Source organism: Panulirus ornatus, chromosome 58 (assembly GCF_036320965.1).
Source record: "Panulirus ornatus isolate Po-2019 chromosome 58, ASM3632096v1, whole genome shotgun sequence".
Lineage (NCBI taxonomy): Eukaryota > Metazoa > Arthropoda > Malacostraca > Decapoda > Palinuridae > Panulirus > Panulirus ornatus.
Genome location: NC_092281.1, coordinates 16,082,499 through 16,110,278, shown reverse-complemented (window position 1 = coordinate 16,110,278; position 27,780 = coordinate 16,082,499). Strand labels below are relative to the sequence as shown.

The 27,780-nt window shown below is 38.2% G+C and overlaps 1 protein-coding gene across 1 annotated transcript in view; it reads left to right on the top strand.

The window, feature by feature from the left end:
* The window catches only part of su(r) (dihydropyrimidine dehydrogenase su(r)), a 59,104-nt gene that overhangs the window by 12,381 nt on the left and 18,943 nt on the right, over positions 1-27,780 (top strand). The window contains exons 2-12 of the mRNA XM_071695393.1: positions 7,497-7,607; positions 9,032-9,202; positions 10,266-10,427; positions 11,294-11,384; positions 13,981-14,207; positions 17,123-17,273; positions 17,475-17,644; positions 19,116-19,326; positions 23,532-23,716; positions 25,389-25,486; positions 26,673-26,790. Of these exons, the coding sequence (XP_071551494.1) occupies positions 7,497-7,607; positions 9,032-9,202; positions 10,266-10,427; positions 11,294-11,384; positions 13,981-14,207; positions 17,123-17,273; positions 17,475-17,644; positions 19,116-19,326; positions 23,532-23,716; positions 25,389-25,486; positions 26,673-26,790 (1,695 nt within the window). The remainder of the gene's footprint in view (positions 1-7,496; positions 7,608-9,031; positions 9,203-10,265; positions 10,428-11,293; positions 11,385-13,980; positions 14,208-17,122; positions 17,274-17,474; positions 17,645-19,115; positions 19,327-23,531; positions 23,717-25,388; positions 25,487-26,672; positions 26,791-27,780) is intronic.

Sequence of the window (27,780 nt, the reverse complement as noted above, 5' to 3'; positions counted from 1 at the left end):
ATAACTGGGATTCGACGTAAACTTCAGTGAGAATTCTTCACGAACATTTCAGTCACGCCCAGTAAAAATATCGACATTAAATTATTTAGAGACTCATCCTTTAGTCATGGAAATGGCCACACACAGTCTTAGAATCTTAGCCTTGTGTCTGTATGATCCATCGATGGCTCGTATCACAACGATACACGTTATACAAAGCAGCAGGAGCCGCTGTGTCTTGGTGATAGAGGCTGGACAAAACACCAGACACCAAAGTTATCAAACATCATAGTTATCGTATAAGGGGACGATGCTTGACGTAATGTTGAATGACTCGGAAGTGATTGGTGCGAGCAAGACTGTATGTAGTATTACCAACTCAAGGTTACAGAAGCCTATCCTATCAAGTATACGAAGTGAGAATGATTTACTCTCTTGTCAGGAGGATTCAGCAAAAACCAGATTTTGTGGTCAACAGCTACACTTGAGGCCAAGGTGCTGCATCACAAGCAGAACCACTGCACCCTCCTGAGACTAGTTATTATTACTGCGTCTGAATGGAGGCAACTCTTCTCCTGGATGGGGCTAGAGAGGGGGAAAAAATCTTCTATCAAGGAATTACCATAGTATTTTTTACAAGTGAATATATATATATATATATATATATATATATATATATATATATATATATATATCACATAATGCCCTCCAACAGCAAGGATTCGAACCCCATACTATAAGCAGCCTAGCACCTCGAGGGTTCAGCATATTTAAATATGGTTTGAAGCCATGCAATTGAAGGGCATTATGTGTTCTATGAGTGTGCGTTCATTTGCACTATATTTTTTCATATATATATATATATATATATATATATATATATATATATATATATATATATATATATGTAATAGTTTGAAAGGTTGGGGAAAGGGGGGACTTGTTTGTACGTGTGGTGGGTGGTACGTGAGCTCCATGCGTTATCCAGACATCCTCTCCATCAGACAAGAGGGCTATGTTCCTTGGAGTCAGCGAAACGAAAGGAGAAAGAAAAGGGGACATGATAACCAGTGTTGTCACATTTGTCTAACCTTGATACGATAGTTTAGTGTTATCGACGTATAGCTGGTACTCTTATATTGCGGGAATGGTTTAACGTGGACGTAAGCATTTACGTCTTGACTGGAGCCGCTATATGGAGGAAGACGACGAGATGTAACGAGACCAGCTGTGAATGCCAGCGGTTGATTATAAGGTCAGCTGCGGGAGGTTGGCACCCCCCCCCCCCCCCACTAATCCCCACAACACCTCTTCCGCACGGGAGGCATGCCAGTCATGAGTACTCTGTTAAGACTGTTTAGCTCGTAGTGAGCAAAATATTAGATTGTGACAGTAATGTTAAGTGAAATAGTGCGTAAGGTCCTCTAGAGCATTATCATGAGTATGACTGAGTTGATTAAGAAGATTGAATTGTTAAGCTCATTAAGGACATGAGATAGTCCACAGTAGGTCCCATACGTGAGCAGGCAAACTAAAGTATAATATTTACAGTGCTCAGATAAGAAAATACAGTGAGAAAGCATCAACTGATGACAATAAATATGTATCGAGCATGGGAATTCAAGTGTAAATTAGTAAAAGAGCTTAATTAAGGAAACTGAATTATCACTACTGAATACTGGACATCTAACCCTCTTCAGGCCAGGAACGAGGACGAATCTCTGAGCAGTTTCCCGGAAGCGTCGCAGGCAGGAATTTGAACAATCACCACGCTAGGAACGTAATGATCCGGGAGTCATACCTTGCACTTTCACAAGGTGTGTATAGTGTGTCAGGCTCATTTCCGGTATAAGTAACGATTGAATGATATGTCTTCAGGGACATTCGCGGCCCGTAATTTAAACAGGGCACCAGCTGCGGAAAGAGTCTTAGCTACGTGAAGACGTAGCAGGTGTGCTTGACCCAGATGGCGCGATACGTTGCTGAGGGCAGTATGTGAACGGATCAACATGAACTTTTGGACGGGGTCAGCCAGCTAGACCAAGGACACACATAATAACAAGAGACCCATATGGACACGGGTCTTTTTGTAATCCACTGCTAAGATCATATTGTAAGAACACATGTAAATGAGTTTCTTATGACCTTGTGGCTCTCATTTCCTCTCGGAGAAAATTATTTCTGTCGATGTCTTCCAGTTGATTTAGAAACCCGAATATTGTTGCTGTGTCACCCCTAACTCTTTCCTCCATGGTGGGTATATTTAAATCCCTTAGTCTTCCGTTGCAGATCACCTCAATTTATGTATATGTGGATACATGTAACTACCGATAGAAATCCCAAATTACAGTGACTTGCTCATCTTATGAATGATAAGATCCTATTGAAAACGATTACATTTTCACTGGTTTTCGACTGCCGGGGTTATTAGGTCATCAAGTTTTAAGCTATAGCCAGATGAATAAACTTAAAGTACTCGAATGTTCAGGTGTTCAAGATAATTCTCAGGTTATATAAAGGATCGCAGTTCGCATGGTTAACGAGGGTGATTTTTGAGGATAATGATAGCCACTCGTGAGTTAATGGCCTTTCCAGCATCTTGACCGCTGATAGTCGATCACGTAACATTAGTAGAATCTAGCTGCTCTACGCTAAGTGGAGACATGGGGACCCTGAGGGAGCGGTGCCTCCATTTTCATACTGATAGTGTATCCTTTTGTTCAGTGGAACCTATATCATACAGACCCAGCATACATTTACTTGGCAACACAGCAGTCTGTGTATATTTAAGGCAACATTCTTATCAGCAAATAAGACCGGATTTCCGAATAAGCCATCTTAAAACGGAGGAAACTTTTTACTATGTGCGATATATATAGACTTAAAATCGTCAAATGTTGAACACAGTATCCTGATTAAAGTTGCGCTGTATGATCACAAAAATAACATGGACTTTCATGATTTAAACCAGAGGAGCAGAATTTGTTCCATCATTCTTCCTCTGTGAAAAAGGTGATACAAGAAGTATGATGATCAGGTAAATTTTTTGGTAAAAGTAAGGAAATACTAGTATAAACAAAATCCATGAAAGCCTGAAATAAAGATTCTAAGACGATGAAGTATAATGTGTTCGAAATCCAGTCTGTTACTTGCTTCTCGGGTGTGTTCCCTGCAAGATCTTGGTACACACACACACACACACACACACGGATGCAGTCAACAGTAAACAGTTCATCAAAAGATGCGATGTTAGAACAACCAGAGACTATAACATGAAATTAAGCATGAAAATGTAAAAACCACGGGTCCCACGAGTGTAAAAACCACCCTCCTCGTACGTACATATCAAATAGATACACTCCCACACATGACCATGTTAACTATGAATAATTCTGTGAAGGTGAGTCCAGAACCAGAGCAGTGTAACTGGAGGCTGGGGAAGTGTCCGAGAGGATATGGGGAAGCATTGCTTCAGCAACAAGCTAAGCCAAGAGGAAGCATCGAGACTGCCATTGCATATGCACCATTCTCTTGTACGTGAACCTAAGTGTATTTTCTTTGACTTTCAATTTTGTCATCTTACATTTTGTCTTTTTCGTGGCCGATATGTAAGGATAGCATGGCCCAACGTCAACCACCCTTCCTTCATCCATCCCTCCAGTTTTCATTCGTTCATTATGCCGTTTGTCATCTACCCGTCCGTCATCCATCATCCATCCGCCCACAATTATCCGTCCGTCATCCATCATTTCATCCATCGTTCATCCGTCCGCCCATTATTAACATGACCCATAACTCTGGTCTATTTTGCCTAAGTTACGCTGGTATGAAATGTAACTGGGCTCATAATTTGAAAATTCCCTCCACCTTTGGCAATGGAACTTTATACAATTGTTGACCGATATCTAGATATTTGAATGGGATAAGACTCGTAACTCTGTAGTTTGTTCGTTATGCTTCCTATTTAAATCTTTAACCGGATACTTAATGTGGCTCATGGATGGAAGAAACTTGCATCCTCAGACCAGGAAACAGACAAACGCTTTTGATATTTTGCAGCCAGCATCTCCAACCATTCCCATTTCACTCCTAATAACTTCGGAGCACGACAGGAGATACAAGCGCTCCATGGGACACCCTAATGCTTTTTTTTTTTCTCTGTTGTCAAGGTTCTTTTACAAGGCCAAGAGCCTTGGTGCACAGCTGCTTCCCTTGAGTGGCCTCTGATGCGAAGTGGCTTCCCTTAAGTGCGGGGCATCGTAGCAGACGCCTCCCTCTCGTTATAACCCTGCTCCCTACCCCCAACCGCCGTCACTATTGAGTTTGCAAGTGTGACTGACTTACTAATCTGAGAAACAAATGACGCAAGTTGTGGTGTCGCTGTGCGCGTAATCTAACTAACCTAGAAATCTAGCGAATGTTTTGATATCCTGAAAACCTGGTCTTATTTATATACGTGGTTAATGAACGTATTTGATGGATGGTTAGATGAGAACAAGTACCTAGAGGTTTTGGTCGGTTAAAGTGAAGAGCCAGGACTTACGCCGCACACAGTGCAATAGTGTTATTATGTCTGGGCCTTATTTGTCACTTGCCTTATGTTAGCTTTTGTCGAAGTACGTAGAGTCGGATGAATACTTAGAATCGATCTTTTATCATCCTAACCAAGTTTTTAAACCGACTTATTTTTCAGTATGGAAAAAGTACTACTATCTTGGGTAAATAGAAATGAGAGATCAGATTATACACTGCTTTTGTAATAGTAAATGGTCAGTATTACACTCAAAACGTCGCAAGAAAACATTTATTCGGAGTCAAGTTTATTTAATCAAAGGAATATGATGTAACTACTGGTATAAGCATCACCCAGCACAGAGTTGTACCAAGCCCAATAGTTGAATAAGGCTTAAGGCTTGTCTTACACCGACGCACCTAGGGTTGCATAAGGAACTGTTCCCCCTGAGGCAGGATTAGCTCAACATCTCGCGATGAGGATAACTTTAGGGTTTCAGTTATTTTTAACCCAAGACTAATTCATGAGTATCTTTTGTATTAACGACAGTTATTTTGGTAGCCTAATTTGTGACATAGATGCTAACATCACTGGTGGTAACCCAGTCAAAGAATTAGTTTGACCAGTCACCGCTCGCACCTTACGTACATAGCTGTGGCTCGGCTAACCTGCCATTGGTGGAGGCGAGGGGTGGAGCTCGCCACTATTCTGCCTATCCGTGAAGGACGTATCCAGGCCAGGGGCCAACGGAGACGTGATAGTGCGCAACTTAACACCACAGCTCTTGCTTGCAGAGTTGTGGGGGAAAAGATGTTTTAAAAAGGTTATGTACCTAATAATAACACTAACGATTCGAAATGCTTAATCGCCATGTTGTTACATAGTACTTCACATTCATAACACTGCACACACGCACTCACACACACACACACACACTATATATATATATATATATATATATATATATATATATATATATATATATATATATATATCTTTCTTTTCTTTCATACCATTCGCCATTTCCCGCGATAGCGAGGTAGCGTTAAGAACAGAGGACTGGGCCTTTGAGGGAATATCCTCACCTGGCCCCCTTCTCTCTCTCTCTCTCTCTCTCTCTCTCTCTCTATATATATATATATATATATATATATATATATATATTATATATATATATATATATATATATATATATCGCCATTTCCCGCGTTAGCAAGGTAGCGTTCTAGAACAGATGACTGACCCTGAGGGAAATCTCATATGGTCCCGCTCTGTTCCTTCTTTTGGCACCCTGAGAATGGGCTGTCATTGACAAAAGACGTGACTAGCTTAGTCTTGGTTGATTCTCACACAACTTGAGTCAACACGGCGCCGCCTAGGGCTGAGCCGGCTTGGGTTTGAATTCTGGGCGCGGCAGTCGGCCCACAGCAACATTCTTTTCAGGCTGATCGATATATGGGTAACTATTAGGGTGGGTGCACCCAAGGGAAAATAGGGTACATGTAAAAAGTTGAGACGGCAACATGGTCAAACTTCCCCGTAAAACACGAATTGGAAACACACACACACACACACACACACATATATATATATATATATATATATATATATATATATATATATATATATATATATATATATATATATATATGCTTGCATTGGTTGGAACTGGACAAAAAACAAGTGAAGCTTGTCCACCCACACGCATGCTGGAAATTTGTTTAGCGGCTCGATTTTGGATATTTCAGAACTAACCATAACTTGTCAGTGTTTGGACCATAACCTGTCAGTGTTTGGAGACTAATCTGGATATTAATCCCCTAGAGCATGACGGTCCCATTTTTGTGCACGACGGTACTACTCTTGAGCTCGACGGTACTGTGTTGTATGGGGTTGGTGTTATTTTGCCTATCATGAAATATTACGTTGCGTAGTGTTATATTATCCTTTAATATTGCATATTAGGTAGGGCTACATCGATTCTATAAGCTGTTTTACTATTGTATTTTCATACATATTATGATATTGTTACATATGTTACACTATGCCATTTATGTATTGCAAAATGATACCCTATATACTGTTATATAGTGTCCTGCAGTGTTACAAACCAGCAGACCTCTTGGTACGACGAGGCTGTTTTATGGTTGTGGAAGATATAAAAAAAATCACGAATTGATATGGTAAAAGCTGGAAGGCATGCAGATAATTACCATTGTGCTTAAGGAAACGCAATATTAGTCGTGGACTTAAGGGGAAATATTTATCGTCTATACTTAAACTTAGTATTGTTTTCAACCACTCTAGTTAGTACATCTTTCCATATGTTAACAATCCAGGTGAAGAACAGTACTTCACCTCATTCGAGGTCAAACGTTTTTACATGAATTTGTATTCATTACTACGCGTGAAATCAGATGAATCAAGTCTTGATAGATCAAGATTATCAAAGCCTTTGATGATTTTGAATACTTGTGTAAGGAAATCTCTTAACTTTCTTTTTTTTATGCTAAATAGATTGAAGTCGTTTAGTACGCTCTTAAACTCATGGGCTTTGTTCCCCATTTTGGGAATCATCTTGCTAGCTCGACGGTTCTAATTAAACACCCAGTACTCAAGAAACAGGTGTATCCTTACGTCTGTTGACAAATATAGGATTTGCTTAAGATTGCATAGGATCGTCGCACTAATGCTGGTGAGTTTATCTAACTCATTTCTCTTTGAATCTTAGACAAAAATTAGGGAATCGTAACAGGTTGGTTATTTTCGATGGTGTCCGTACGCAATGATGTGGGTTTGTAATTCCAGGAATGTTTTACAATGTTGATAAAGGTAGATTTACGTAACATTATAGTCAAAACTATGTCATGGCTGAAACTGATATTCATTAAGATACTTAACTCTAAAGGATAGCACAAAAATAATCAATACCAATAAGATACAAGCAAGATCATAACATTCTTGTTGTTAGTTCCCTTCCTCTCAATATTTTTTTCTCTTGCAGAATCTGTTGGCTTTAAACCCGCGGGTTACCAGCCATGCCACATTCCAACCATCTGCTGTCACTAAGGCAAATAAGAAACTCTGGAAACGGAACAAGTCAAAGAATTGTGCGGTAAGTAAAAAAACGCAGGGTGGAAGTGGGGAGTGGCTATCACCACCCTCCTTTATATGATGAAATTTTCGTAGATTTAGAGATTTGTGAATTTGTTTTCCAATTTCCAGCTGAAAGATGCTAACTGGAAGTACGAACTTTAATTAAAGACTGTGCAAGTGTGACTGACTGACTAATCTGAGAAACAAATGACGCAAGTTGTGTCGCTGTGCGCGTAATCTAACTAACCGGTTGTTTAGTACTTTTCTTGTTACTTCAGCATGTATGTGCTTTGTCATTATTATATTTGTTAGGGATGGAGGGAAGTGTGAGAAGTGGTTTCTGAAGTGTGTTTGTCATTGTTATAGTTGTTGGCGATGCAGGGATCTGTGAGAAGTGGTTACTGAAATGTGAGGCAGGGGTGAGCTTTTCATTTCGACTCGGAGTTACAGTTAAGTGGTTTGGGTGAGAAGGATCTAGTGCCGTTGAGTGCCAAGCAAGTTAAGGTGGGCCAATGTTGGATTCTTTGTTTTATTGCGATGTTGAGTGTTTGTAGTAGCAAAGCAGCTAGTGATTGTGCCGAGTGCACTATTTTGCATGCTTTGTAGCTTTGTTGTGCTTGCTGTTGAGGGTAGAAAACTAGGCAGGAGAGTAGTTTCAAGCGGATTTGTAAAGGATGTTGAGGAATTGTTTTTCTGGTCCAAATCTGATGCTGTTTAATGTTCTGTGGTCATTGATTTTGTGTTTTGCTTTTTGTGTTGATGATATTGCTTTGGGGAGTGAATGTGAATGTCGTAGATTCTTGTCAAATGTTTTGGGTTAAAAAGGTGAATTAGGCCTTTGGATATACATACATTGAGCTTTGGATGAGCCATTATTCCAATTCCGTAATGTATTGTTACATATTTGTTGTTGCTCTCTGGTGTAAGGATGTGATGTGTTAAGGGCGTCTGCTTATGAAGGGACCTTCATGTAGTAGTTTGCTAGAGGTAGTGGAAGGTCGTGTAGGAAGAGATTGAAAAGGGTTGGGGAAAGAACTGCGCCTTGGGGAACACCATATTAGAGTTTGTTTCAGAGGAGTAGTTATTGTAAGTGACTGTCATGGCACTCGGCTATGAAATTGGCTATTTTCAAATGTTTTGTTGATTTTTTTATTGCCAAGTGCCATGGCTGTGGTTAACAGGAACCATCAAGGGTCTGTTTTATGAGTTCACTGTGTAGCATGGTGGGAAAGTCTTTGAGTGTGAAGCCATGCTGTATGGATGAGAGTCGGATCTTTTATTTGATTTTGTTGTGGATATTGAGGACAGAGTTGATTTTGAATGGTAGGAGGATGGAGAGTTAGGTTGTTTGGAGGGTTGTTTTTCTTATGATTATAGTAGCTTATTGAAAAGCATCTTAGTTAAAGTTTTGTGATTTTTCATAATTATCTTCTATTTCTGCAGAGCCATTGTAGTCTGGAGAAGAACTTTGATGATATCAAGCACACAACACTAAGCGAGCGGGGTGCACTACGTGAGGCAGCCCGCTGTCTGAAATGTGCTGATGCTCCATGTCAAAAATCCTGCCCCACTCAGTTAGATGTCAAGCAATTTATCTCTTGTATATCTAACAAGGTAATACAGCTGTTCTGATGATGATAATTTACTGAGTGAAGTATCCCTACTTACTGTATTAATGCAATGCAGTTTTTATTTTATCACATTTTTCTACGAAACTTTAGTGTGGATTTAAAATTCTTATATATTTTAACATGAAATCTCATCTCTTATTTTCATTTTCAAATATTGATAATACTTTTTATTTTGCTGAAAGCATTACTGTAACCACTGAATGTTTTGCCATTTTATCTTTGCATTTTCACTGCACATGATAAACTGGATTTGTTTTGTGGTTGTACATACAAATTAATGTAAATTTCTTATGTTAAGATTCTCAGAAATTAACATTCTGTGCAGCTGATTTAGAAACTTAACACAATCTACTTTCAGATTTCTGGGCCTTTTTTCCCCCCTTCATTTTTAACAGTGCTCTTTTTTCCAAGGACACTGGAAAAAGGACTATATTTCTTTCAGTAGATTTTATTTCATAATGACAGCATTTAAATCAGTAACTGGATTTTCAAGCAAGGACTTAACCCCTTTCTGTATGTGTGAATTTGACTGATATAGTGAATTTTGTAATGAAAAAGTTTCGATGAAAGGAATTGGTTGAGGTGAAGTTTAACTCGCAACCACTGATATCTTTTAGTATCTGGGAGGTTTTTCAAAATACTGTGGATTAGTGCTCATTTTGACTTTAGACACTTAGATTGCACCATGATGTATACCATAATGTATTCATGAAAATTTATCATTGTTACATAATATACTAATTTTGCCTATCTAAAAACATAAATCTATTTGCAGTTATGTTGTTATATGAGAATGGATTTCTGAACTAATTGAAATTATATATATTTATTCTCCTGAGTGATATGTAACTAGTTGACTATGATTATAGCACAGAACCATATAAGATACAGCTAACTTTTGTCATTCTCCTGTCTTTATCCTGAGGAGAGTTTGTTTGGTGCTGCATCATATTTCTGTTGATTTCTACAAAAATTCCATGTGTATAACTTCCTTATTAACTTATTTGATAATGTCTTTAAGTACTTGTATGAATATTCTAACACAGAATTACTATGGAGCAGCTAAGATGATCTTCTCAGATAACCCATTGGGCTTGACATGTGGTATGGTGTGTCCCACAAGTGATCTTTGTGTGGGTGGATGTAATCTCTTTGCAAGTGAGGAAGGTCCTATAAACATTGGTGGTTTACAGCAGTTTGCAACTGAAGTGAGTAATTTTTCTTTTCTACAGAAGTTTATATGATATATTTTAATTATATTTTGTGTTTATTAGAGGTTTGTACTGAAATTTTATGTACTTTACATTTTTAGGGTGGTGTTATTCTTGTTCATTGCTCTGATGCTTTATCTGAGTGACTCGCATGCATATACTTACTGTACTGCTGACCACACATATATGATTGCTTAAGTTACGAGTATAGTTTGGATCTTGATGAATGAAGTTATTCTCAAAAACAAAACGCTGTAATACATATTCCTTTGTGTTCACATTTTTTTTAGAATTAGGGTATATTGTTGTTTTTATCAGTATGATGAATACATAGGAGTGTATTACTGATGATATACCTCGTTGGTCTTTGATTTCTTACCAACTGCTATATCATGCATATTCATCAGAGTTGCTACAATAAGTATGGGCATTAATCCTAATTATCTTATCGTATATTGAGAAGTGTGTTCTTGTCCAGAGTACAATACCTTATGAAAGTCCATGTTCTCTATATCCTGAAATTCATAAAGGCAAGGTCCATGTTGATGAGGTTATACCATGTATATTTTGTTAATATTTCTTCTAATAGTATCCCAATGCTTTTATATGACTGAAGCGCAACTTTTAAAGTAGTATTTCTGCTGGATCTAGACATACCTATATCTTGCATAAGTTTTTGTTATAGCATTTTTTTTTTTTCGGAGTACTGGAAGCCTCTTCACAGACAGAGATTTCTACCAGCCACTTAATGCTACTGGAAGATTTTGATAATTAGACATTATTATTATTATTATTATTAGCTCTTATTTTGAAACCATCTGGTCAAAGCACATGAATGACTGTGGTTGCCCTTCCTTTAACAGATATTCCGTCAAATGAATATTCCCCAAGTCCGGCCACCTGACCTGCGAGCAGACCTACCTGAGAGTTATGATGCAAAAATTGCACTCATTGGTTAGTTTTCATTACTTTTTCGTAGAATATTAAGCTTTTTTGTATGTTTTCGCTTATTTGCGGGTTGGCATATTGTAGAACTGTTGAAAATACATTGCTTACACAATATATCATACTTTATGGTGGTATGATATTCCATAAGGACTACTCATTTAGTTTTAATGATTAACTAGTTATGTACCTGAAAAAGTATACATTTACACTGAATCTGTGTTATGAATAAAAACTTACTGTGACATACATACAGATCTTAACTGGTTCTCTTCTGATATGCCTTCATAGTAAACCCTTGCCCACATATAAAACATGTGAATCAGTGAATCAGCACACTAGTATGCTGGAGAATTTTCATACAGGCTTAAAACAACCCATATGCAAGGAAATCAGTACTGTATTTGCTTATACTTTATGATGTGATGATATCATGAAGACCTTCCTAGTAGAGGGGACAGTATATCCTCTGTGCTGTGTAGATTACTAAGCCCGTAGAAGAAAAATTTTACAGTTCAAGGTACAGTAATTTGCATAACTATTTCTCTTTAAATGTAAGAAAATCTTGTGTCAGGATGATGTAAAGCTCACAGTCCCTTTACCCTCTACATTAACTTTCCTGGCTTTTAAATTTCTTCTCCAGTCTCTGACCCCACACCGACAACTCTGATCTTTTATATGAAGATAGTTTAGGGCAGTTTAGTTGTAAGTGCTCAATGTCTTCTTTATAGGTAGATCATGAGTGGTTTTGGGATATATTGAAATGGTAATTGCAGTGTCATATCAATGGGTGATGTCCAGAGCATAAGCAGGAGAGTATGACTTGTGTTTGTGTGGAGAGAGTGCTTTCTGATGGATGCATGAAGTTTAAAACCAAGTTGGGAGGTCCAGTATGTAGTGCTTTAAGGTTATTTCGGTGTGGATATGTTTTGTCAGTATTTTATTTGTTTTGAGTTCAGGGATTTGAGAGTAGAGGTTACTGAAGTGTGATGCAGGGATAAACTTCTTATTTCTACTTGGGGGTTGATCATCAGTTATGGAGTGGTTTGGGTAGGAGGGGGTCTAATGCTTTTGCATAGAATTGAGGGCTGAAAATGTTGACTACAAGCATTCAGTTGCCTATGCCACCTCAGCTAACATAAAGAAAATGAGAAAACTGGGAAAGTGTTGAAAGTTATGATGAAATTTGGATTTTTAACTTCCTGAATAATTAAGGGCAGACCCTTCTAACATAATTCTTCCATAAGCAGGCATGTATTCAAAGACAGTAATTGAAGATGTGAGAAATCCTCAGATTTGCATATACATAGAAAATGATAAAGTACAGAGCATGTTACTTTAATTTTGTGAAAGGTGAACCTTGCACTAATTTTTAACATGGAAATACACGTATTTCATGCATGAATGGACAAGTATTATCGTTCATCAAGGTTTGGAAGACGAAATTAATGTGACAGGATGCACATGTGGCTAATATCTTGTGGCTAATATATTATTTATTTATTTATTTATTTTGCTTTGTTGCTGTATCCCGCGTTAGCGAGGTAGTGCAAGGAAACAGAAGAAAGAATGGCCCAACCCACCCACATACACATGTATATACATACACGTCCACACACACAAATATACATACCTATACATCTCAATGTATACATATATATACACACACAGACATATACATATATGCACATGTACATAATTCATACTGTCTTCCTTTATTCATTCCCATGGCCACCTCGCCACACATGAAATAACAACCCCCTCCCTCCTCATGTGTGCGAGGTAGCGCTAGGAAAAGACAGCAAAGGCCACATTCGTTCACACTCAGTCTCTAGCTGTCATGTAATAATGCACCGAAACTACAGCTCCCTTTCCACATCCAGGCCCCACAGAACTTTCCATGGTTTACCCCTGACACTTCACATACCCTGGTTCAATCCATTGACAGCATGTCGACCCTGGTATACCACATCATTCCAATTCACTCTCTTCCTTGCATGCCTTTCACCCTCCTGCATGAACAGGCCCTGATCACTCAAAATCTTTTTCACTCCATCTTTCCACCTCCAATTTGGTCTCCCACTTCTCCTCGTTCCCTCCACCTCTGACACATATATCCTCTTGGTCAATCTTTCCTCACTCATTCTCTCCATGTGACCAAACCATTTCAAAACACCCTCTTTTGCTCTGTCAACCACACTCTTTTTATTACCACACATCTCTCTTACCCTATTATAACTTACTCAATCAGACCACCTCACACCACATATTGTCCTCAAACATCTCATTTCCAGCACATCCACCCTCCTGCGCACAACTCTATCCATAGCCCATGCCTCACAACCATACAACATTGTTGGAACCACTATTCCTTCAAACATACCCATTTTTGCTTTCCAAGATAATGTTCTCGACTTCCACACATTCTTCAAGGCTCCCAGAATTTTCGCCCCCTCCCCCACCCTATGATTCACTTCCGCTTCCATGGTTCCATCTGCTGCCAATTCCACTCCCAGATATCTAAAACACTTCACTTCCTCCAGTTAATTACAATTTCTTTTGATTTAGAGACTGTATAGATTCTTAATAAGTTCTTTTATTAAAGGGTGTGGACCAGCATCAATCTCATGTGCAACTTTTTTGGGACGTCTTGGTTATCACAACATTGACATCTTTGAGAAGAACAAATATGTTGGAGGATTAAGTTCTTCTGAGATTCCCCAGTACCGACTCCCTTTTGAAGTGGTTAATTTTGAAGTGGAACTGATGAAGGATCTCGGAGTTAAAATACATCATGATCGTCAGCTCACGGAATCAGATATAACAATTAAGGTATGTTTACTTTTTCACAACGCATTTATGCAAAAAATTGTGAGGCCCTTTTGAATGTATGCATTTTTTTTTTCTCATACTAATGAAGTTTGCCATTTCCCGCATAGTGAGGTAGCACCATGAACAGATGAAGAATGGCCTTGATATGTGCTCATATACACTCTGTAGCTGTCATGCATAACACATAACACATCCCCAGTCAGACCCCTCAAACCTTTCTGTAGTTTCCCATTACTTCCTCACATGTCCAGATGCAATGCATTGACAGTATGCTGCTCTCTGTATACCATGTTCAATCCAATTTTCTCTGTCCCTTATGTTAATCTCACCCTCCTGCATATTCTGGCTCTGATAACTCAAAGTTTCTTTCATTCCATCCTTCAGTCTCCCCCTCCTCTTTGCTGTTTTCACTTCTGACACAAATATCTTATTGGTCAGTCTCCCTTCACTCTCCTGCTCGATATGTCCATACCTCTTCAGCATAGGCCATTCAGCTCTTTCAGTCATACTCAGCCAACAACACTGTTATTCATTACATGATCGTCCCTCCTTATACCACATACTTTTCATCAAGCATTTAATTTCCAACACATCAACCCTATCTGTTCTTTTCTATTTAGGGCCCATAACTCCACTCATAAAGCACTGTTGGGACTGTTATCCCATCAAACGTAATGGTAATTGTCTTTATCCCCACAGATAGTGACTTCTCTTTCCACACACTCCTCAATGCATCCAAGACCTTTGCCCCATTACCCAAGTTATGGCTCATGTCCATTTCCAGGTATCTAAATGACTCCATTTCCTCCACGTTCTATCCATTCAAACTCACAATCAAATCATCCTGTCTCCCCCACCCTTTTCTAAACCTCAACCTTATTTTTATTCACATTAACTCTTCCAAACTTAGACACCAGACACCAGCATCTGCAGTTTCTCACTTGAATTTGATTACCTATTTATACTGTATGGGAAGGGGGTTTTATGCTAATGCGGCCCCATCTCTTGAACATATACTCGCGCATTACGTTCCATTCATCTAGAACTCATTTACTGTAAAACTACTTCTTTACATCTTTTTTCAAACATTTCTTGCTTACTTTCATATTCTGTCTTCTGGCTGTTTTATCCTACATCTCTCAGGAACTGTTCACTGTCCAAGTCATCGATCTGTTTTGTAAACTTAAAGGTTGTGATCAGGTCATCCTTTACTCAGATCACCATTTACATCTCTCCTCCAGTGTTAGCAGATATAAAACCCTTATCCTTTCCCTGTAAATGGACCTTCTCGATTAGCTCTTTCTGCATTAGTTGAGGTGACCAAACATGGGAAGAATATTCTAGTTTTGACCTTATGTATCATATGAACAGCTTACTAAATATTTCCTTATCCATATACTCAGAAGCTGTTCTGCTATTTGCCAGAAGACAAATACTATTCTCCTAAAGTAATAGGCGATTCCTCAACCCATGCCCAGTGTGCTGAAATGAACATGGTATTCCATGCTAGAACAGAATAAATTCTTACATATTTCACTCTGCAGTTTGTTATTTGTCAGTGAAAACTCCAGTCTTTGTTTACACTTTTACCTTCACACACTCTTAAATTACGATATTTCACAGGATCCATAGTCATCTCTCTAGTATCTTAATGTTATGCATCTTGATCTAATCATTTTCTTACTGTATCTGTCCTTCTGTCGTCTTTACTGGTCTACCTCCTTTTGATTTAGCTTCAGTTACATTACCATGTTTCTTTACCAATTTATTATTGGTGATATCACCTCAAGATACTTTCATCCATGCTTCTTTCTAATTATTTCTTAACATCTCATATTTTTCTCATATCTTCATCCTTTATTTCTCCTAAACTCAGCTATCCTACATAATGTATCCATCTCAATTCCTTCCCATTCACTAATTTTCAGTATAACTCCAGTTCTTTTCCCATTCGAAGACTCTCCTTTCATCTATTGCTCTTCTATTACCTTCCTAAGTAATCATTGCTCCCAAATACCGAAACCCATTTAAAACTTTTAGTTTCTCACATATGTGGAGAGAAGAGGTCCATGAGCATCAAAGATTATCTTATGTTCACAAGGTGCTAGATTCTATCTGATGCCAAACAGAATTGGAATTCTTGAGAATTCCCCCTTTCCCCTTCAACTTCCATGTATGAGGGTAGTCACACTGATGCTCACTTTCTAGGAACCATAAAGTATAAATAGAACTGGAAGAAGTGTGGATATAGATTTTTCATTTTTATCCTTACTGTTATCAATAAGTGCTTAAGGAGGAGTATTAGGTAAAAGCATTAGATAGAAGTAGTAGGTAAGAGCATTAGATAGTAGTCATTAGGCACATTAGGTAGTAGCCTCTGCAAATACTGGGCTAGGCTTTTCCTCTGCCGGTGGCCTGTTAAGGGTGAGGCACTAAAGGCTAAGAAGTGGCATTGGAGTTCCATAGTTATGGAGACTCTATTGCCGTTGTCACCCCTTTGAGAGAGTTCCATTTGGAACAGGTGTCGGATATAGATAGATGTAGAAGAGCTTGTGTTTATCCCTTTCAGATTGCTACAATATTATGTTGATTAGGATGAGCTAGTGAGAATGACCTAGTGTATGGAGCCAGGTTTAACTGATAGTATGTAATATAAATCTGAATTCTAAGGCTCTCTTTTTTTATTTTTGTATCAGCTTGTGAATGGTTGCGGCAAGCTTGCTCAGATGCTTATTGCCTGAATTTGAAGGGTAGTCATGTATGGAATATCATAACCATAATGTTTTGACACTCCATTAATGCTAATGATATTGATATTTGATCATGCCAACGCACAGACCCTGACATGTGTATCTGCGGCTGATCTTTGTGGTATAGAAATGTCATATCTAAAAAGAAGATATATCTGCTTTCAGGGCCTTCAGCAAGAGGGATATGAGGCAATTTTTGTTGGTATTGGTCTTCCACAGCCTAAAAAGATAAGCATATTTGCTGATCTTAACATTGACATGGGCTTCTACACAAGTAAAGATTTCTTACCTTTGGTGACTGGTGCTAGTAAACCAGGTTAGTGAGCTGATTTGATACCTTTTGTGAATTATTAAGAGTAATGCAGCATACCATTTCAGAGTGTATTGATTGAAATACAATATGTAACTCAGCATGAGAAGATTTGCTTTAATGATAAATCTTTCAGTTTTCAACACAACAGGTTTTAATAACAAAAAGATTTTAAAAACAAGATAATTAAGTTTAGTATCTTAACAGGAATGTGTGCATGCAAGTCTCAGCTTCCATCTGTCAAGGGTGTGGTACTTGTCTTGGGTGCTGGAGACACTGCCTTTGATTGTGCTACATCAGCTCTTCGTTGCGGTGCAAAGCGTGTCTTTGTTGTCTTTAGGAAGGGTTTTACAAATATCCGGGCTGTCCCCGAGGAGGTAAATATTTTAGAATTTTCCATATTATATGAAATCATGTTTTGTCAGATTTTTTTCTTACAAACTTTTCTTTGCTAATTTACTTTATTAGTCTATCATAAGGATACCATAAAGCACATATTCTTCAATAATAGAAATGATCAGTAACTGATTTACCATCTTTCTTTATGCAGCACTTGTGATCATACTGAGAATGAGTTACTTCTTCAATATATTACTTACCTTAACATTTTCTTCACCCCACATTTGCTGTGTTCCATTTTTTTTTTTTCACCTGCCCTTACCAACTTACATACTTGTGTGTGTGTATTCATGTATTATTATTATTATTTTTCATTATTACACTTGATCACCATTTCCCTTGTTAGCAAAGTAGCACCAGGAAACATAAAGAAAGACCCATCCACTCATTTTTTTTTTTCAAACTATTCGCCATTTCCCGCATTAGCGAGGTAGCATTGATAACAGAGGACTGGGCCTTTGAGAGAATATCCTCAACTGGCCCAATTCTCTGTTCCTTTTTCTTTGAAAATTGAAAAAAACGAGAGGGGAGGATTTCCAGGGCCCCACTCCCTCCCCTTTTTGTCACCTTCTACAACATATTCATGCTTGCTTTCATTCATTCTTGGTGCCTCCCTGGTCCACAGGAAATGGCATCGCCACCACCATTTGTCAGCGAGGTAGTGTCAGGAAACAGATGAAGAAAGGCCACATCTGTTTGGACTCATTCCCTTGCTGTCATGTGTAATGTACCAAAACCACAGCTCCCTATCCACTTCCAGGCCCCACAGACCTTTCCATTGATGGCGCATGAACCCCAGTATACCACATTATTCCAATTCATTGTATTCCATGCATGCCTTTCACCCTCCTACATATTCAGGCCCTGTTCACTCTAAATCTTTTTCACTCTCTCCATCCAACTCTAATTTGGTCTCCAGCTTCTTGTTCCCTCCACCTCTGACACATATATCATCCTTGTCAACCTTTCCTCACTCATTCTCTCCATATCTCCAAACCATTTCAATGCACCCTCATCTGCTCTCTCAACCACACGCTTTTTATTACCACACATCTCTCTTACCCTCTCATTATTTAATTAAACCACTTCAAACCACATACTGTCTTCAGACACTTCATTTCCAACACTTTCACCCCCTGCACACAACCCTATCAATAGCCCATGCCTCACAATCATTTGATATTGTTGGAACTACTGTTCCTTCAAATATACCCATTCTTTGTAATATTCACAGTTACTTAAGAATAAAGTCGTGTTTTTTATTCTTTGTACTCATACCTTATGTTTATAGACAACCTTTTGTTGAAAGGATGTCTTTGTGTGCTTCTTATGTTCACAGCCCTCACATACTTTAGTATTATTTTTACCAAGAACTCCAGACCTGTCCAGCACTTCTTACACTGTATACATATAGTACTAACAATGTAATTGCTTTCTTTGCAACCTTAGATGGAACTTGCACGTGAAGAGATGTGTGAATTCCTCCCTTTCATGTCACCACGGAAAGTGATTGTAAAGAATGGCAGGGTTGCTGGAATGGAGTTTGTACGAACAGAACAATCGGAAGATGGATCCTGGATAGAAGATGAAGATCAAACAGTTAGGCTGAAATGTGATTACATAATCTCTGCCTTTGGTTCAGGCCTATCAGATAAAAATAGTAAGTAACTGCCAGAATGAAGTATGATCAAATTACTTATATGCTCAGATATCTTGAAAAACATATGCTTATACTGTAGTGTAGTTCATTCAGAGCACTTGGACCTTGATATGGAATAGCTACATAACCAAACAAAGTATCAGTGCTCCCAGTATTTGTCCTCCTCAGGCCAAATATTCACAGCCCCTAAAAATATATGAAACTGCATTTAAGTCATTGCATGCCAAATTGTGATCATCTTACAGCTTAATCATTAGCTATTCACAGAAAAAATCTTGTTCACAGTCATTTAGATTTTATCCCCTGCAAATATTTCCTCCATTTGCTTTGAGTCTCCATGTCTCCATGGTTGTTTAATTTGTTTATGGGTGGGATTGTTAGGGAGATGAATGTAAGAGTTTTGGAGAGAGGGGCAAGTGTGCAGTCTGTTGTGGATGAGAGGGCTTGGGAAGTGAGTTAGTTGTTCGCTGATGATACAGCGCTGGTGGCTGATTCGAGTAAGAAACTGCAGAAGCTGATGACTGAGTTTGGTAAAGTGTGTAAATATGATTCATTTATTTTTTATATTTTGTCGCTGTCTCCCGCGTTAGCGAGGTAGCGCAAGGAGACAGACGAAAGAATGGCCCACCCCACCCCCATACACATGTATATACATACATGTCCACACACACAAATATACATACCTACACATCTCAGTGTACAGATATATGTACACACACAGACATATACATATATACACATGTACATAATTCATACTGTCTGCCTTTTATTTATTCCCATCGCCACCTCGCCACACATGGAATAACATCCCCCTCCCCCCTCATGTGTGCGAGGTAGCGCTAGGAAAAGACAACAAAGGCCCCAATCGTTCACACTCAGTCTCTAACTGTCATGTAATAATGCCCGAAACCACAGCTCTCTTTCCACATCCAGGCCCCACAGAACTTTCCATGGTTTACCCCAGACGCTTCACATGCCCTGATTCAATCCATTGACAGCACGTCGACCGCGGTATACCACATCAATCCAGTTCACTCTATTCCTTGCCCGCCTTTCACCCTCCTGCATGTTCAGGCCCCGATCACTCAAAATATTTTTCACTCCATCTTTCCACCTCCAATTTGGTCTCCCACTTCTCCTCGTTCCCCCCACTTCCGACACATATATCCTCTTGGTCAATCTTTCCTCACTCTTTCTCTCCATGTGCCCAAACCATTTCAAAATACCCTCTTCTGCTCTCTCAACCACGCTCTTTTTATTTCCACACATCTCTCTTACCCTTGCATTACTTACTCGATCAAACCACCTCACACCACACATTGTCCTCAAACATCTCATTTCCAGCACATCCACCCTCCTGCGCACAACTCTATCCATAGCCCACGCCTCGCAACCATATAACATTGTTGGAACCACTATTCCTTCAAACATAGCCATTTTTGCTCTCGGAGATAATGTTCTCGACTTCCACACATTCTTCAAGGCTCCCAGGATTTTCGCCCCCTCCCCCCACCCTGTGATTCACTTCCGCTTCCATGGTTCCATCCACTGCCAGATCCACTCCCAGATATCTAAAACACTTTACTTCCTCCAGTTTTTCTCCATTCAAACCTACCTCCCAATTGACTTGACCCTCAACCCTACTGTACCTAATAACCTATATTCTTTCAAACTATTCGCCATTTCCCGCATTAGCAAGGTAGCGTTAAGAACAGAGGACTGGGCCTCTGAGGGAATATCCTCACCTGGCCCCCTTCTCTGTTCCTTCTTTTGGAAAATTTAAAAAAAAAACAAGAGGGGAGGATTTCCAGCCCCCCGCTCCCTCCCCTTTTAGTCGTCTTCTACGACACGCAGGGAATACGTGGGAAGTACTCTTTCTCCCCTATCCCCAGGGACAAATAACCTATATATATATATATATATATATATACAGCGGGAGACAGCGACAAAGCAAAATGATAAATAAGAATTATATATATTATTTGTATTTATTTATTTATTTATTATATTTTGTTGCTGTCTCCCGCATTAGCGAGGTAGCGCAAGGAAACAGATGAAAGAATGTCCCAACCCACCCACGTACACATTTATATACATACACGTCCACACTTGCACATATACATACATATACATTTCAACGTATACATACACAGACATATACATATATACAAATTAACCTCATAAGAATAGATACCCAATGGTGACTAAAGGTTTATCTTGGTATTTTTATTAATAACTAGTGAATGGGAAGGAATAGAGATGGTTACATTATGTAGAATAGCTGAGTTTAGGAGAAATAAAGGATGAAGGTATGAGAAAAGTATGTGGTGTTAAGAAATAATGAGGAAGATGCATGGATGAAAGTATCTTAAGGGGGTATGATTGTATGGAATGTATTACAGATAAATTGGTGAAGAAGAAGCATGGTAATGTTGTATGTTTGCAAAGTTTGATTCAGTCCCAAACTGGCATAAGTAGAGGATATATTCACTGGATCTGTGAAGGATCATATCCTCCGTCTAGTTCTTTTACTAGGCTGTGTAAACTGGAAGCCCATGGTGAGGGAAGAGTAGAGTTAGTTTGGTAAAAGAAGTATAATATTTTATGAACTTTGGTATGATATTCAGATAGTTTCTTTTTACTTAAGGACAAAACAGCTACTTTAGTTGTTTCTTTAGGTGCAGAACCATGAAACTTGGAGTGGGTGACCCACTCATACCCCAAATCACCACTGTCTGGTGTTTCACTTGTATGTTATCTGCAAAAAACTTAATCATATGATGTAAATATGGGAAAAAATAAAAGATTATTGGAATCCATGCACAGCTTTATCAGGCACTTGCATAGTGAATGATAGTTCACCAATCAGAGCTGAATCCACCAACCTAACCAGTTTGATACACTTGAATTACAATGGTGACACAGTTCACATTTCTATTGTGGAATATTGCTGACAACCTCCTCAAACCCCGTACAAGTACTGTATGAATGGACAAAAGAGTAAAAGAATATTAACTTTACATTTAAGAATACACATTTTGAGACATTTTCATGTGTAGTCATTGTGTTGATCTTGATAGAGTTCTTAGGTTGCCTTTTTTTTTTTTTATAGAGGTGAAGCTATATGCATCTAACATTACACCTTTAGGTGCAATGACAAACACTCACATAAGTAGTAAAGTTATGGAGAACTTGTAGCAAATATTGAGTGTCTAGATCAAAGATCAGATTCAGCATAGCATGCCTAAACTTACTGCTGTATATTTTTACTGAAAACTATATCAAATGTTGTGTTTCATATCTAAAGACTTAGATAGATAATGTACTTGTATTGTATTGTATGTTTTTGGCATATTATAGATATTTTCCTGTGAAAAATTAGGTTAAGAATTTCACCTCAGGAATATAACCCTCCGCTATCATAGGGAATCCTGTGATACAATGTGTCCCTTCATGTCATGATTCCATCAAGATGTTCCCCGGAATGCATTTCCAATGTAAAGCACTGATTAGGTATGGTAAGAAAATGATATGTCCTTGTCACTAGTTATTCCATGTCCATAGGCTCAGAATAGCTAGAAAGACACTTTTCTACCATCCTACCCACCTTGTATGTAAAAGTGTGAACAACTTTTTCATTTGTTGTACATATTAAAAAAACACCTGGATTGTGCTGCCTTGTCTGCATGGGAGATCACTGTTTGTTCATTTATATGTCACATCATTATGTGATTAAATGGGTTCTTTTTTTTTTCATACTATTCGCCATTTTTTTTTTCAGATAGAGGAAGTAATCAATTTGTTGATCTTAGGTTATATATGGTCCTCCTGTTATTGCCAACAGAACATTCAGGCATTTATAGATATGCAATTATCTTCTAAATAGATGAAAAGACTGAGTTTAGTTGAAGAGTTGCTTTTTTTCACAGGAACTGTAAGCCTGAATTTCAAGCCCATGAGAAATTTTCTTTTGCTGAAAGAGGCCTTATTCAAATTTCAGTTGAACCTTTTTCAATACAAGTTCCAGGGTATAAGTTTTAACCTGTAATTCTCTATCTCATTTTCCTTATTTGATTATTCTGATCAAAATATCCTTTTACAATTTTTCTCTTGCTCTTAAGGTTGTGGTACAGATGGTAATATAGAAAAAACAAGTTTGATCTGAAAAATTTTAGAAGTTATTAATTATTGATGATTTCCTGCAGTTCAGTCAGCTCTGGCTCCAGTGAAGCTGAACAGATGGGGCCAGCCAGATGTGGATCCACATACCATGAGTACTAGTGAACCTGGAGTCTTCTGTGGTGGAGATATTGCTGGGATTTCAGAGACTACAGTTGAAAGTGTCAATGATGGAAAAACCGCTGCTTGGCATATTCATAAATATCTACAGGTAAGACTATAGGGCTGTGTTTTTTAGATCAGATGAGGTGAGAAAATAGTAGACAAAGTAGGAAATAAAAGATACATAAAAAAGATGTGGAATATAACAGAAAGTAGCTTAAAAACTAAAGACAGGATATAAGGATTTTTACATGGACATTAGGGTGCAGAAAAGATGACAACATTTGTCAGTAAATGACATGAGAAAGATGTAAAGAGGTAAATACAATGAAGATGGGTTAGATTGAAGGATTGAGTGATATTGTATGTGGATGAAAGGGTTATAAGCATCCAGAAGTATTTAGGGCTCTGCAAGGAGAGAAATACTTAGAGTAGATTCTATATAATCCCACCTTGAGGGGTTGAAATGATGTAATAAGTGGAAGGATGGAGTGAAAAAGATTTTGAGCGATCAGGGCCAGAACATACAGGAGGGTGAAAGGCATGCAAGGAATAGAGTAAACTAGAATGATGTGGTATACCGGGGTCAAGATGCTGTCAGTGGATTGAACCAGGGCATGTGAAGTGTCTGGGGTAAACCATGGAAAGTTTTGTGGGGCCTAGATGTGGAAAGGGAGCTGTGGTTTTGGTGCATTGTGCATGACAGCTAGAAACTGAGTATGAACAAATGTAGCCTTTTTTGTCTTTTCGTAGCACTACCTCATTGGGTGAGGGGGATGCTGCTTCATGAGTGGGAGGGTGATGATGGGAATGGATGAAGGCAGCAAGTATGAATATGTACATGTGTTTATATGTATATGTCTGTTTATGTATATGTATGTATACATTGAAATGTATAGGTATATATATATGTGAGTGTGGGCATTTATGTATATGCATGTGTATGTGGGTGGGTTGGGCCATTCCTTCATCTGTTTCCTTGCACTACCTTGCTAACGTGGTAGACAGTGACAAAGCATAATAAGTAAGATGAATATTTTTATTTTATTTATTATACTTTGTCACTATCTCCCACATTAGCGAGGTAATGCAAGGAAACAGACGAAAAAATGGCCCAACCCCACCCACATGCACATACTAATTAATCATATATATTATTCACTGAATGACTGTTTGTATGCACAATGTCCTACAAAAGTTCTGCTACACCCCTGGGTGACAGTTGCTGTCCCTCTTTCTATCCCCTCCTCTCAGAAGAAGGGGGAGGGGGAGACAGGGTTATACAATCCATTCAGAGTGGCAGAAGGTGGAAATTCTTTGTGTGTGTGTGTGTGTGTGTGTACTCCCACACATTTCACAGGTTGAATAATGATTGATGATAATCTGTCTTTTATCTATTTACAGTTATTTTTTATATTATGCACATTGGAAATTGATGTCATGCATATGTAATAGCGATATATAGAGCAATGTTTCAAATAAAGTTCATAATGTGTGGGAGTATTTATACATACATGATAACCAACTATTGTATGCTTTGAACAGATGGTGTAACTGTACCCCCACCTACTCTTTTGTGTTGCCTTGGATTGAGGGAGTGGGGGTAAAATAAGGGACTGTGACAGTATCACATTTATGAGACTGCTACCCAGGAGTGGAGCAGAACTTTTGCAGGCAACTGTGCATAAGTTTGAAAATTAACTTCATATTGCTGCATTTTTTAAGGCTTTTTTGTAAACTAGTGATGCTCTTACTGTATTTGTATTACTTATATCTGACAGTCTCTTCATGGCCTCTTTGTTCCTGAGATTCCTCACCTGCCAAAATTCTACACTCCTATTGATGAAGTGGATCTTTCAGTCAATATTTGTGGTATAAAGTAAGTGTTTATTGATAAGATATTGCATTCAGAGGAGGATAATGTATTAGGTTTTGTAATCTCTTGTTTAAGGTCTGGTAATAGATAGTATGTACATCCAATGAAATTTTTGATAAAGCTGAATTAGTTATAAATGAGGATAAAAGAAGGAATTGGGAAATTTTAGGTGGATGCAGTGCTGTGTAATGAAAAGGAAATGGAAGGAGGTTGATGATGTGCACAAAACAAGAGAACAAATGGGAATATTGGTGAAGGTGTTTAAAGGTATTGTGACAACAGGTAGTGATGAAGTGACGAGAAGATGGAGTGAGTATATTGAAGGACTGTTGAATGTGTTTTATGATAGGGTGGCAGATGTAGGGCACTTAGGTCAGGGTGGTATGCGAAGTGAGAGTCAAGGAGAGTGGTTAGGTGAAGAGAGAAGAGGTGGTGAAAATCTTATATATGAGAAAATATGGCAAAGCAGCTAGAGTGAATAGAGTTGCAGTTGAATTCATTAAGAAGGGGATTGACATTCTGTCAGTGAATTGAGCCAGGGCATATAGAGCATCCAGAGTAAACAATGAAAAGCTGTCTGGGAGCTTTGGTTGTAATGGATTACATATTACAGCTGTAGAATGGATGTGAGTGGATGCAGCCTTTCTTCATCCGTTCTTGGCACTACCTCACTAATGCAGGAAACAGCAATCAAGTATGAAAGATAATAATATGATAAACGAATTGGTTATGAATTGAAAGATGATCTTATGGAAAAGTGACTAATACAGCATGAGTTAGGTAAATGGAATTTTTTAAGAAAGGGATAAGTATATTAATTGGTTAGTTAGGATTTTCAGTGTATGTGTGGATCATAGTGAGGAGCCTGAGGATTGTTGAAATGTATGCCATTGTATAAAGGCAAACTACAGTTTTTTGCATGTACCTGGTAAGTTGTATGGGAGGGTAGTGATTGAGAGGGTGAAGAAATGTAGAGTGTTAGATTGGAGAAGAGCAGTGTGGTTTTGGAAGTGGTAGAGGATGTGTGGATCGGGTGTTTGCTTTAAATAATGTGTTTGAGAAAAACTTAAGGAAACAGATTGATTTATATGTGATCTAAAAATCATTTCAAAGACTTCACTCATTTTGAAAGGGAAAATCTTCAGTTAATTATCAAGATGATATCTTAAATGCTAGTAAACCTTCTCAGATTTCCGAATCCTTTTGGTCTGGCATCTGCTCCACCTACCACAGCTGCACCAATGATGCGTAGAGCTTACGAGGCTGGCTGGGGCTTTTGTGTTACTAAGACATTTGCTCTTGATAAGGTATTTATGGATTACAGTGTACTTCTTCCATCAGATAATTTGTCTCATAAGCAAGAGTAAAAGTTTACTTACCTAGAGACCTCTCTGTAGAAAAAAGTTCCTCATCTTAATATAATGGGTGCTTGTACTCGCACAGTGCATCCCTGTTTGTGTACAAGATCCCTACCCCAGTTTGCAATCCCAATCCCTACACTACTCTATAGAGTTGATAGATTTTCCTGTTCCTATATCTTCAGTTTTGCCATAATTTTTCAATGTGACAGTTTCACCAAACTTATGTATGATGTTTAGAAGCTAATTTAGTCAAACTACTGTATGATATTTCTGTATGGTATTTCTGAATACATTAAAGATTTTGAATTTGATTTAGACACACAAGGTTTGTTTACATTCTTTAGACAACCACATTGAATACATGCTGTTAAGCGATACAAGTTAAGTGTCTGTTTCTTGACTAAGTGATCACCATCTTTGTGTAAATATGCATAGACTGCTACCAGACTCACTTATTGTTCTTCTAGTCTAGTTCAAGGATGAAAGCAAATCATGCAACTATACATTCATCCATATAAACACAGAATCTACTTTCTAATCATGTTAGATTTTTATTGAACATGATGAATCACTCATTTTAATCAGCTCAGGTCTTCATATGATGCCCATTTGAACAATGCATTGCTGTTACTTCCATGTATATTGTTCATACTTCAGCTTCCAGTTACTGGCTGTTAGATAATGTAGACAATATTTAAAAATCTGTAAGATTGTTAGTTATTCATAAGTTTGTCCAGAAATATGATCTGATCTTTAGTTACCTGTCACTGGATTTTGATAATACTAAGTGAAAACTTCAGTTTTATTGACACATAGCTGAAGCTTAAGGTGAAAGTTTAGGTGTATATCCAGATTTTTATCTCCATATTTCTAAATCATACATTTTGATCATAGATGGTATAGCTACTAATTTTTGTTAGAGTTTGAAGATGGAGG